We start from the raw sequence: 12373 nt of genomic DNA, 5'->3' as shown, positions 1-12373 counted from the left end.
TGTTTTGTGTTCACTATTCTTTTGGTGAGTATTCTTATGCTTTTTTATTTTAAATGGTTATTTGATTTTTTTATTAGATTATTGAAACATTTACAGAAAAACATACTACTAACATACTACTAACAATTAAAACAGATATAGCTATCAAGTCTGCAGAAAAAATAATAGAAAAAATATCTTTTATATTCAGTTAAAAAGGAGTGGGAAGAAGCTGATGCTTTTTAAAGCCTACCCCAAGTGACTCTACAAAAACACATGTAAATATTTCTATAATTAAATCGCTCTCCATGTCAAAATTACTCAATCCACTCCCCAAGTCTCATTAGATGAACAATAACTCTAACTCACCCATTAACCCTCTCAGGCTCAACATAAGTTTTGATAAAAGGACGAACTACTAAGTCCTTCAGGGGCACTTCTGAGTTAAAAAATGCTCATGAAATACGTATGTGGAGTAACCAGGTAGGCAGGTTTTAATGTTGCAAATCTGCAACGCCGGCTTCCAGAGGGTTGAAATACCACCATGCAGACCACTCAGAGCTGTGTCACATCCTTTGCAATTGGGCATTTTTATATATTATAAATTGATTTAAATTCACACGTTTCTAATTCATCTCATCCAAACTGTTCCATAAATTTACTCCACAGGCCGCCAAACATATTTGTCTCATTGTGTGTGCTTTGTGTTTTCTAAAATTTAGCTCTCCCCTTATAACTTGTAACCCCAAATCCTTTCTTTTAATGTTTTCTGATAATCGATTATTTCTTGATCTGTACATTATTTGTCCAGTTTTAAGTTTTACAATATCTATAAATTTAACAGTATTAGACTCCCAACAAAATGAGTTTGTGTGGTCCAGACATCCCACTTCATGAGTGATTTGTATGCTTTGTATTGTAATGCACAAAGTGACTGTAAACTGCATTTGTGTGTACCAGTAATTTGCTGAATCTCCACACATTAACTCAAATATGATGCAATAATTGAATAGTAGAGGATTTTTCATGATTCCCAGTTTAGCCAATGCCTCTGAAGCAAATGGTAACTGAAGTAAGCTTAAACTTAATTGAGAAGGGTCAGTCTAATTGGTTTTGATGTGATTACAAGATCGGTTGAAAAACAGTTTTAGAAATTTAAAACAAGTTCCTTAAAAGTGGAACACTGATAAACCGTTTTAATTATTATTTCTGATAACCATCTGTCACTCAGAGTTTTTCATGCAGGCGGAACATGAAAATAGTCTCCTACACCTATCTCCTGCATTAGCTTCTGATAGAAAACAGATGGTGAAACTAGGATTTGAAAAACCTGACAGATCTACATCTCTACATGGCAACGAATGAGTTAAGTGACAATGTGATGTCATGAGGGAACCGATGCAACAAAAGAGAGTCGAACACTGCAAAGTGCTAAGCTGGCATTTCCTATCCGACCCATAAGCTGGGGTTGTCTTCAGCGAGGGGCAACACGTTATAAATGTATCACAACTCCTGCCATGACAGTCAGAACCATCTCTAAAGTCGTCATGTTAAATCCAACTGTTCACTTTTTTTACTGTGTGGGCGTTGGAACAAGCCCCCGCACCTGAGAACAAACATCCCAGCTCCAAAGCTGATCTTCATCCGCGTAAGTCAAACGTCACATGATCAGGAAGCGGAAAATCCATTTGTTAGGATTGTTTTGAGCCGCTGTTGTAAAAAAAAAAAAAAAAAAAAAAGTGAGGCGCGAACCGGAAAAGCTTCTGTCGATCACAATTCGACAACGGATTATGAAAGAACAAATAACGCTCGAAATGCGATTCTTCCTGATGTAAGAGGTGAGTCTCCTCTTTGTTTTGGTAGTTTTGGTACTGACATCATCATAGAGCACAACGTTCTGTGACTCTTAAAAAAAGAGTAAAAATGTTGAAAAACACTGGCAGTGAAGGGCTTTTCTGATCAGGAAACGGCTGGCAGGGAATGAGTTAACATTCATGGACTCACCCATCTTCACTAACAAGGAAGGCTGTTGTCGGTTTAGTGTCCAGGAAACAACAGAGAACATCTTGGGTAGTACAAGCTGACTGTTAGCATTAGCAACTCCACCACAGAGCAGAAGCTCCTCCAGGCTGTTACTTGTAGAGGTAAAACATCAACGTTGCAAGTCAGCGGTAGAGTTGCGTTGCTGTTATCCAATCCGGGGCGAGATGCCCAAAGATCAGGAACTAAGATTCCAGAACTTGCCGTCAGCTTGGATGTAGCTCACTTATAGTTCCTAGAAATGGTGTGCCAGTGTATCCACCCCCCCCCCACCCCCCCCCCAAGAAAAACTCACAAGGCATTCATTCCTACAGTTAAAGAGACTATTGCAAATGTACTGATTAAATGAGTAAACCACACCTTTAACATCTGCTGTGATGGAGGAGATTATTGCTATTTGATAAAGCTGCATCCCTTTGTATTTCGGGACATTCTAGTCAGAAATATGCCAATACAGCAATTAATCCACATGCAGACTTTGTTTAAAGAAAAGAAACAGAAAAACCTGTCAAATGTTTCTGTGTGTTTCAGATTACCTCCTTTTCCTGAAAATGTATTCAGGCTGCTCAAAAAAAATGAAGAAAAACATGTCCTTTCTTTGCCCTTCCTCCTGCTGACTATTCACAGCAACTTTGCATCCTTCACACCACATTTTATTTTATTTCTTGTGGTGAACAACGGTAGCCTAGAAATTTAGACCCAACTGTAGCAATAGCAAAAATATTTTGCTCTGCAGGTCTTAATTTACATGTAGATATATAAATATATAGGTACAGATACATAAGTGTACATCAGGACCAGGCTAATGGCACAATCTGTAATGAAGTACAAAAATCTGTCACTCGCCTGTGTGAGTTTACGCTACATTTAAAGTAAACTTTTACTTATTTACTAGATTTAACCTGCACAGACTGGTTGCTCACTGCTAATCGTGCTGACTTGCAAGTAATCGTGTCTGTCCTCTACAAAATTAAATCACGTCAGGCATTCCTTATTCTAAACAAACCAAAACATCTCGTGTAAATGTCATTTTTCTTCCCTTCCTGAGAATCATTATTTATCACATTTCCTCAATCTGAAGAATGCAAACAAGTCAGTTCATTACGTAGTTATGTTCTGGTCACTTATCACTTCTCATCTGCACTGTCTACTTGGCAAATTCCAAATGCAAACGCTGGTGAGTTCTGGAGGATACGTCTTCAGTTTTCCTCCCTGTAATCACACCCAAAACTAACGGCTTAGAAAGGCAACAGGGGGAGAAGCTTTGTTTAGAGGCAGGAGATGCTGAAATGAAGTGGAGGGGCAATAAGTGGAGAACTCTCCTCACACTTGCTGGCAAGATGGACCCTAATTTGCCTATTTGTCTCTGTCTCTGTGCGTTTATGTGCACAGTGATCAAGAGCAATTGGCAGGCGGTGACTGCAGGCGACAAAGACATTTCAGCTCGTATTTGAACCAAGTCAGCTTTTTCCCCTGCTCCCGTTTGCTCTGCTCTGCACTCTGATTTGTTTCACACAAACACTTGTCTAATCTTGCTTGTTTGTTTCATGCTTTTTCAGCAGACCAATGCCCGGTTCCTTATGAACACACCGAAACAGGATGGAGAATGGTTGGAAGAAAACATGGAACATTCTATCTCTTTTTAACTCTCCTATTAACTTTATTTCCTCTTTTTTATTTATTTTTTATTTTTATTTTGCCCCTCCTCATCGAGTCTTATCTAATTTTCTCCTCTCCTTCCCACTCTGTAGAGGATTAGGACAGAATCCTTGATATCCAGCTGTAATCCGACACTGGAAATCCAGCTCCAACAAGAATAAGCACACACACACACACACACACAGAAACCAAAGTTCTGCTCTGGCTGTTCCACTTTGCTAAGAATCAGCAGAAGAAAAGCAAAGACATGAAGGATAAATGAATGAAGCAGAGACGTAAGCAGGCTGGTCTACGTCCCAGCTTGTCCCTGTCATCCTCCTCCAGGTGGGGCCTTCCTGTCAGCTAAACATCCCCCCTTGCCCCCCCTGCTGAGACCTACAATGGCAGATTGGCAACCCTAATACCACAGCTTGCTTTATCTGCCTGAATTAAAACCCAACTGTGGGAATTGCCAGCTCAGGGAGTGTTTTATTTTCTGTTTACTTTATCTTTCTTTCGGGGAATCGTGTGTGTGGGCGCGTTTTGGAGGTTGTGTGTGTGTGTGGTGGTGGTGGGGGTAAATCAGATGGATAAAAGCTTGTAGAGTATCAGTCTGGATATTAAACACTGAACTAATTCATCTACATCTACGGGCATAGCTGTTGTTAGCCCTTTATTAAGAGCAATGTTTTTCCAAAAACTTGTGTGCGTGCGTGCGTGTGAGTGTGTGTGCTTGCATGCAAGGAGTGCTCATTTGCACAGAGTGAGGGAGTGTGCAAAAAGCAAGATGAAGATAAATTTCTTTAATTTGTTGAGAATTAATCAGGATTTAAAGAAAATGTGTGCAGAAATGGAACTAAATGTTTGCACAGACAGCTGTAAGAACAATGGCTGTTTATAAACGGAAGGGAGGATGATAGAAAAAGCCACACTTTAATATAGCTGGTGTTCGTGCTGCCAGAATAGGATTAAACTTCTAGCATTCTTCAGAGGAATGCATCTCACCTGCTGCTCATACTGAGAACTCTACGATTCGAAAGGACTACAAGGCACTCTGTTTTAAAATGATTAAAAAATACTTTATTTTCATGTCATGTAGACCAATGAACATTTCAAGTATTTCAGCTTACAAGCCGAACCCTTCAAACAGACTGAATCTACTAAAACATGTAACTACCTCAAATTCTGTTAAACTAGATGAGTTATAGCAGAAGTGTGCGACCTTTTCAAGATGAGGGCCAAAATTGTCAACATAACGGTCCTCAGGCGGATGAACCGGTGCAAAACTACACGTCATTCCATCACGCTAACCTCTTGACTACCAAGACTGTTACATAGCAATAGTGGCCTAACACACATATCCTGAGCTGGCCATTACATGCATCTTTGTGGACAGGGCGCATGGTTTTTACGGCAGTGTTTTGTCCCCAATGCAGACGTAATTTGTCAGAATATCCACAGAATATTGATGTTTCAGAACCGTGACCAGACCAGATTTTAGAAGTGAATTTAATCAGAAAACTCAGGCCAGATGCTTCCAAGACACATCCAGTGTTACTATGAGATCTTGTTCTGTCAGAATGGAGATGGTAACAACTGCTGCCACATAGCAGTTTGAATTGCACCACACAAAAGAAATACAGTAAATGTTTCCATGTAAAAGCTCAACAAGAAAGTCTGCTGCTTTTAAATATAATTTCTGGATCATAACACAAAATATTGTGATGATATTTCGGTGTATCTATATTTTCAGACTTTCCTATAATGCTGATTAAAGTCATCCGAGGTGGATACACTCCAAAACCTAATCGGTCGTCAAGTAGAAAAACAAATCATTGCTTCTTTACATACTGAAAAGTATGTAAAAGTCTGAAAAGTGACTGAATGTTATGCAGACACTGAATAAGATCATCATGAGCAAAATCATATGATAAGTAAAAATGAAGAAGGAGGAAGCCTGACTTTGGCCTTAGATGTAGAATTAAGAGGTAGAATCATGAGCTTTGGCCTTCGATATAGAAGTAAAGAGGTAGAATCATGAATGAAGGGAAGAAGAGAGTGAGGAGCAGTGCTGAAAGAAGACGGGGTGGGGACTGTACACATACGAACCCTGTTGCCAAAGCTTTGGTATATTAGTATGTCTCTGCTTGTGTTCCTGCCTCTCTAGTATCTTCCGTGTTGACAGCTGATGGCAAGATAGTGCGCTAAATCAAGGCGAAGAGGAGGACTTGAGTCTAGGAGGAAGAAGGCAGACAGACATGCATGTCCTTAGCCTTATCACTTGCTCAGACTGCCATCTCGCTGCAGGGTTCTCCTCAGCTGTGGTGCAAGGTCATGTTTTTCCATCTCCTGGGTCTGCCACCCCACTCATCAACCACATGCATTATACAGTAGGTACATTCTCCACGCTGACCTCCTGCGTTCACCAGAGAAGCACTTTTGAAGCTTTGGGGACCGAGTCAGAGAGAGCAGCTGAGCGGCTGCGTCGACATCGCCAGAATCCCACTTGGCTGGCGCTTTAGCTGTTTTTCCACTATGGACTAAACCCAGTTCAGCTATTTTGGGTGTTTTTGCTGAATTGTCCATTTTCTTGGATGGAGCTCAGACTTGACACCTGCTTTCACACTTCACCAGATGTGCTAGACTTTTGGTGCCAACAGCTGTGGTCTGGAAAAACTCTAATTAGCTCCAGTGTGAAAAGCTTTTTTTTAAGTCTTAAGTAAAATTATGAAACCAGAGGCCTTCAAGTCTGGCTTCTCTCATTTTGAATAACTTTATAAACACAACTCTAAAATCAGAATTTTTCCAACAGATCCATCTGGACATGTGACCTCCTCACCTTTGGGCTCGCCTACATCCCATCGAGGAATGCACCCACCTCTGCTGAGTCCAAGCTCCATGGGTCCCTCTGGTTCTCTCCACTCTCCCATCAGCACCCTGAGTTCCCCGATGAACGGCCTGGCCTCACCCTTCTCTGTTATTAGCTCACCCATGGGACCCCACTCTATGAACTCACCCGGTATGGGCTACGGCCCCAGCGTGAGCCCCCAGGTGAGGCCAGTACCGCACATGCACGTGAGTTCACCAGCATTTTAAAACTAAACACTGTAAAATCAATTTATCATATTTCTTTCCACAGCTTTTACACTTGCACAAATGCAAATATTCATGACTTATCATATAAACTACAAACAAACACCAGATGTTGATATTAAAACATTTTTACAAGGGGCTTCGAACACCAGATTTAGCGGCAGCAAAAACAAAGCCTTGCTTCCAGTCCTGTGTTTATTCTCTGTTTCTTATTGTGTTTTATTAAATTATGCAGATCGGTGCCACACTGGCTTTGGACATTTTTTTTTCCTCTAAGCAGTCACAAAGTTTTAGTTGAGCCAGGTGGTGTCTGTAACCCAACCCCCGGCCCATAGCAGGAACAGTTCTTGGCTTTGGGCGTCAAGAGTGCAACACCAGTTTTACTGGCCTGGATCTGCTGCTTTGGCTGGTGAAACCAAAAGAAAGAGCACTGGTTCCGGACCTTTGGTGGAAATATAAACAAACGGACAAAGCATGCTTGTTCATTTTAGGCAAATCCTGTTATAGTCTTTAAGAAAAAAGTTGAAGTTGGTGCTCTCAGATGGAGATAACATTACAAAAATCTACCCCATTGGTAATGCTTTACAACAATAACCCCTTTTATTAACGTTACTTTGTGCATTTTTAACCAGTAATAAACCAATAAATAAAGTGTTAACAACTGCTAAATGTTAATGTTAATATTAAGTAATGCATTACTAAGCAGAAACCCCCACCCTGGCCCTTAACCTTAAGGACACTTAACAGTTAACAATATCAGGAACATTTAATAAAGGGATTCTTTATTTATTAATGCATAATAATGCACTTAGTACCTTTAATAAAGGGAACCTTATTGTAAAGTGTTACCCAACTATTTATTTCTGATATCTTGGAATTTTAGTGCTTGTTCTTGTGGTGTTTGCACAAAGCTCGTGACCATAAGGGTGGGTTGGATTATTATGGTTGGATTGTGGACAGACTTACGGGCCTTTCCACCAGACATGTAAATGTCACGTTAAGTCCATGAAGTGTAGTATGAGCTGCCGTTATAGTGACTGGGTGTGTTTTCACTGGCCCCAAAGTGTCGTGTTTTACACACACCATAGAAATAGTGTCACACTGCTCTGCTAATTTTACTCTTCAAGTCTATTTTTTGCACGCTGCGTCTCCAGAACGCATCAGGCTCAGCAGTTCAGATCGAACCAGACAGGAAGTCGAACACAAAAGCAATGGAAAACATTTGGCAACTTTAAAAAAATGACGTATATATTCCCTGTTGCTTAACCAGTAAAAATATATACACTATTGCGTTTGGCGCCTCTTTAGCCAAAGTAAACACAAAAGACAATGAACTACAGACCTTACTGGATATTAGAGGTGTGAATCTTCACTCATCTCCCAATTCGATTCGATTACGATTATTGGGTCAGCAATTCAATTCGATTCAATATGTCGATGCATCACGATTATTTCATATTGATTTGTTTTCATCGATAAATAGAAGATGTCAGATAATTGCCTTTTTTAATTAATTAATTAATTTATTTATTCATATATTTTTATCAAAAACGTAATTGACACAACCTGCCATCCCTGAAAAGCTCTCCATTCACAACAGGTTAGAACAAAACATTTTAAACATTTAAGAAGATTTAACAAAGTAAAACATCTGTTTCCTCGTTAAACAGCCACGCCTCAGGCTGAGAAAAACATACTTTGCAAAAACTCACAAAATCAAACTCAAAAAATACTGAAAACCTATAGGACACATCATGTAATAATAAAATACATAATGGGTTCATATATGAGTGTTTAATATCTCTGAGCAGCTTTAGAGTCAAATATTTATGCCACAGTTGAAGGGTGTCAGAAATAACACCAAATGAAATGTTTGACTTAGTTTGTTTTTTATTTGAACCCAGTGGTTCGTTTCTGAAATGTTGGAGAATGAATCAAGTTCTGTTTGATGCAGAAAACAATAAAACATAAAACAAATTCTACACTTCCAATACTATTTAAGATGTGTGTTTTATTCTTTCTGGTAATAACACCAGCAGAAGGCTGTGGGCTGGATTAGGATTAGATTACCCAGTTGATGGATCTTCTTCACTAACCAGCTAACTACAAAACTTTCCACTAACCTGTCCTGTGGGACCCTCACCATGTAACCCTCATGTCCATGCTGTCTCTGGAGGAGCAGACAGGAAACAAGACCTCCTGTAACCTAAAATGAACCAAAGTTTCTTCCCAGTTTTTTAAGTTGAATTTAACATCAGTTTATCATCATGAAACTAAAGTGGAACAAAAACTTCTATCATCTATTTCTCTCTCCTTTTAACTTCTCCGTGTCCCTGAATAAAAGAGACAGATGATTACGCTGCAGCCGCCGTCACTCACCCCTGCCACCTCCCCAAGACCGGATCTACCGACATCACAACACTCGGTATGAGCGCTTCGAGGAGAAATAATAATTAAATAATGAAAATAATAATGCGTGTTTGGAGGAGCGTCCTCTGATGCTCTCTCTTGTGTGAGCAGACAATCTCTCTCTCTCTCTCTCTCTCTCTCTCTCTCTCTCTCTCTCTCGCTCGCTCGCTCGCTGTGCGACAACCCGCTCAATTAACATAATTCACTGCCCAAATCCAACAGAACAGGTCGGGCTGAGCCGGTTCAGTCTCAGGTTAAACTCTAGCGCTCAGCCTGCAGTACCACATAAAGAGGGAACAATACTTGGTATACTTGGTAAATGTGGAGGACACTTACTCTGACAGGTTTGGATGCTGCACTGGTGCCGTCGTTAAAAAAGCAAAACTACATTCCACTATGATGGATTACGGCGTACTCTTCTACGATGCGGAATCGTTTATGTCCGCATCTCGATGCATTGATTATTTGATTAGTTTCCTCAGCTCTACTGGATATATATGCTACTGCCTATCTCTATTGCGTGAACTGCTGAAATCACACAGTCTTGCAGTTCTCTAGTGATTTTTGTGATGTCACTGGGCCAGCTGCATGGAAGGCTTTCGTTAATGTTTCACATCTGAAACGCTCCTGGTAGGATGTGCTGCTGAGTTCGCAGGTAATAATATGTAACGCAACGCTTACGGGTCCAATGGAAAGCCTCGGTTAGTGTCCACATCACTGCAGTCCAAGGGTCACCAAACCAACCTTACACATATGAGTAAATCTTACATTTGTTGGTTGATCTTCCACTCTGTTCTCCCCTCACTCATGAACAAGGTACTCCTCTCCCCTCAAACCGCAGTATGAAATCCACCCCTTCTCTGATCAGACTCGGGTTATGTGGTGCTGATCCTTGATGTTTGTTCCATGGTGTTCCACAGGTCTGTCCTTACCACCTTTGGTGTTCTGTGTTCTATAAACTAAACTTGAATGCCCCAGAAATGCTTAAACATGTGTAGAAGGGCAGCGTTAAACCCACACAGACACACACATATAATTTCCCAAAGCGAGACAGAGGCCCAGCTTTGACCCCTGGCACAGTCAGTCAAGACCTATTCAGGGAGGATTCCACACTCGCTTCAGCTCCGTCACTCCTCCTTTTATATCTGAATCATGCTTGTCATTTTCTCCCTCCATTCCTCTCCTTCTCCATCCTTTGTGCTCTGGCTGCCGCCTTTCCTTCTGTTTCCCTCTTGTTTTCCTTCTTTGTCTTTGTCTCACATCTTCTCAATTTTAACTCCATCTATGAGGCTTCATCAGTAAGCCTTTTTCGTATTATGAACACACACACACATACACACACACACACACACACACACACACACACAATTAAGACATCAAAGCTTGCAGTGGCCCAGTTTCTGTCTGGAGCCATATCTGAAATTAAAATTGTTTCCCTCCATATATTTGCTGGACGTCTTCTTGTGTTTACTGATAATTGTGTTTAAATATGTCGACTAGACACTATTTGTGGTTGAGCTCCTCCTCGCTGTTGTTTAGCTTATCTGCACCTTCTTCACAAAAGAGTCCCATGTGTTACAGCATTTAGGGTGGATTAAGGACGCTTTGAGAGAACGTACATGGTTTTTTGTTTAGGTTTTTTGCTAGAAAGCTCGCGTTCTTCCCCCCACCCTTCAGACTTTTCTCTCTGCTCTATAACTCCAGCACTTTTATCTGTGCCGCTTTTCAAGTCTCATACTATGTATGCTGGTTGACTGTTTGGAAAATAGTTGATTCAGTTTCATCTGTCTTATTTAACCCTCTCAGGCTCAAAATAAGTTTTGATAAAAGGACGAACAAGTAAGTCCGTCAGGGGTACTTCTGAGTTGAAAAATGCTCATGAAATATGTATGTAGAGTAACCAGATAGGCAGGTTTTAACGTTGCAAATCTGCAACGCCTGCCTCCAGAGGGTTCAATCTATTTGGCAGACCTAATTTTACACATTTACCATGAAAATGTACTTCCTGTGTTCCATTGCTGCTATGAAAAGTATCACTCAGATGCTTGGATTGGCTAACTGGGATGACTCACGAGGAAGGAGAACAAAAGCAGTCACCTTGGTCTTATGATGGAGGAAACTGAGAGTTTTAGTACAGAATGTTATTTCCCAAAAAGCAGAAATTGTTCATCTGTTTGCTGCCTCGAACATTCTTTGTCTCATTCTTGGAAATACATAAACCATATGACTGTTTTTAAGACTTCCATAAACGTTTGTATTTACAATCAGAGCGATGAGGGCAGGAGTCTTTCTGCACCTGTGTAGTCTTGAATGTAGTTTTACATTTGTGACATCCCTTTTTTGAACAGAAACTTGTAATGTCGTTAACCCTTGACGTGTTCTTACTTTTTACTTTTTTATTTTCTTTCTTTACAAAAACATTTTAAGGCATTTTTTACATAAAAAATCTCATTAAGGTTACATATCAAGACTTCAGACGTGCAAAAGTTGCAGTTACAATAACGATTATTGTCCAAATTAAACAAAAGCGTTTCTGTTTTTTTGTTAACCCTCCCTCTGTCCTATTGGGTGACCCCGCCAGGAAAGGCTTGTATTAAAGAGAAAATGTTGGAGTCATTAAACTTTTAAATAAATGTAAAAATAAAACTTTTAAGTTTATCCCTTGAGGTCCATGTGGCAGGGGTGAGGTGGTGCTTACCCCTGCCACATGGACCCTAGGGATAAACCATCAGCTCTGCTCAGTGGTCAACTTTCCTTGTGGGGTCACCCAATAGGACAGAGGGAGGGTTAAGAGCTGTAATAGGTATAGGAATAATGAAGTAATAATAATGTAAAGTAAAAATACTCCAAATTTATATCCACCCACTCACTTAATTTTATTTATTTTTTTGTTCAATTTTACTGCGAGTGTTCGGCAGCCTCACCTCTGTCAGTGCGTCCCAGGGCAGCTGTGGCTACATCATAGCTCATCCCCACCAGTGTGTGTGTGTGTGTGTGTGTGTGTGTGTGTGTGTGTGTGTGTGTGTGTGTGTGTGTGTGTGTGTGTGTGTGTGTGTGTGTGTGTGTGTGTGTGTGTGTGTGTGTGTGTGAATGACTGATTGTGTTGTGAAGCGCCTTGGGGGGGTTGTATAACCCTGAGAAGGTGCTATACAGATACAGGCCATTTACCATTTAAACATGTTCCAGTTTATCTCAGCACATTTTTCAGCCAAGT

At 40.5% G+C, this 12373-nt stretch overlaps 1 protein-coding gene across 5 annotated transcripts in view; it reads left to right on the top strand.

Annotated features, from left to right (window-relative positions):
* Window positions 1-12373, top strand: part of rxraa (retinoid X receptor, alpha a) — a 164261-nt gene that overhangs the window by 89440 nt on the left and 62448 nt on the right. For 3 of the 5 annotated variants that reach the window (XM_015976012.3, XM_070552225.1, XM_070552228.1), the window contains exon 3: window positions 6470-6732. In XM_015976012.3, coding sequence (XP_015831498.3) covers window positions 6470-6732 — 263 coding nt within the window. The remainder of the gene's footprint in view (window positions 1-6469; window positions 6733-12373) is intronic. The other 2 variants (XM_070552227.1, XM_070552226.1) reach the window with 1 other exon arrangement.

Source organism: Nothobranchius furzeri, chromosome 6, assembly GCF_043380555.1.
Source record: "Nothobranchius furzeri strain GRZ-AD chromosome 6, NfurGRZ-RIMD1, whole genome shotgun sequence".
NCBI classification, from domain to species: Eukaryota; Metazoa; Chordata; class Actinopteri; order Cyprinodontiformes; family Nothobranchiidae; genus Nothobranchius; species Nothobranchius furzeri.
This window is presented reverse-complemented; position numbering and strand designations above follow the sequence as displayed.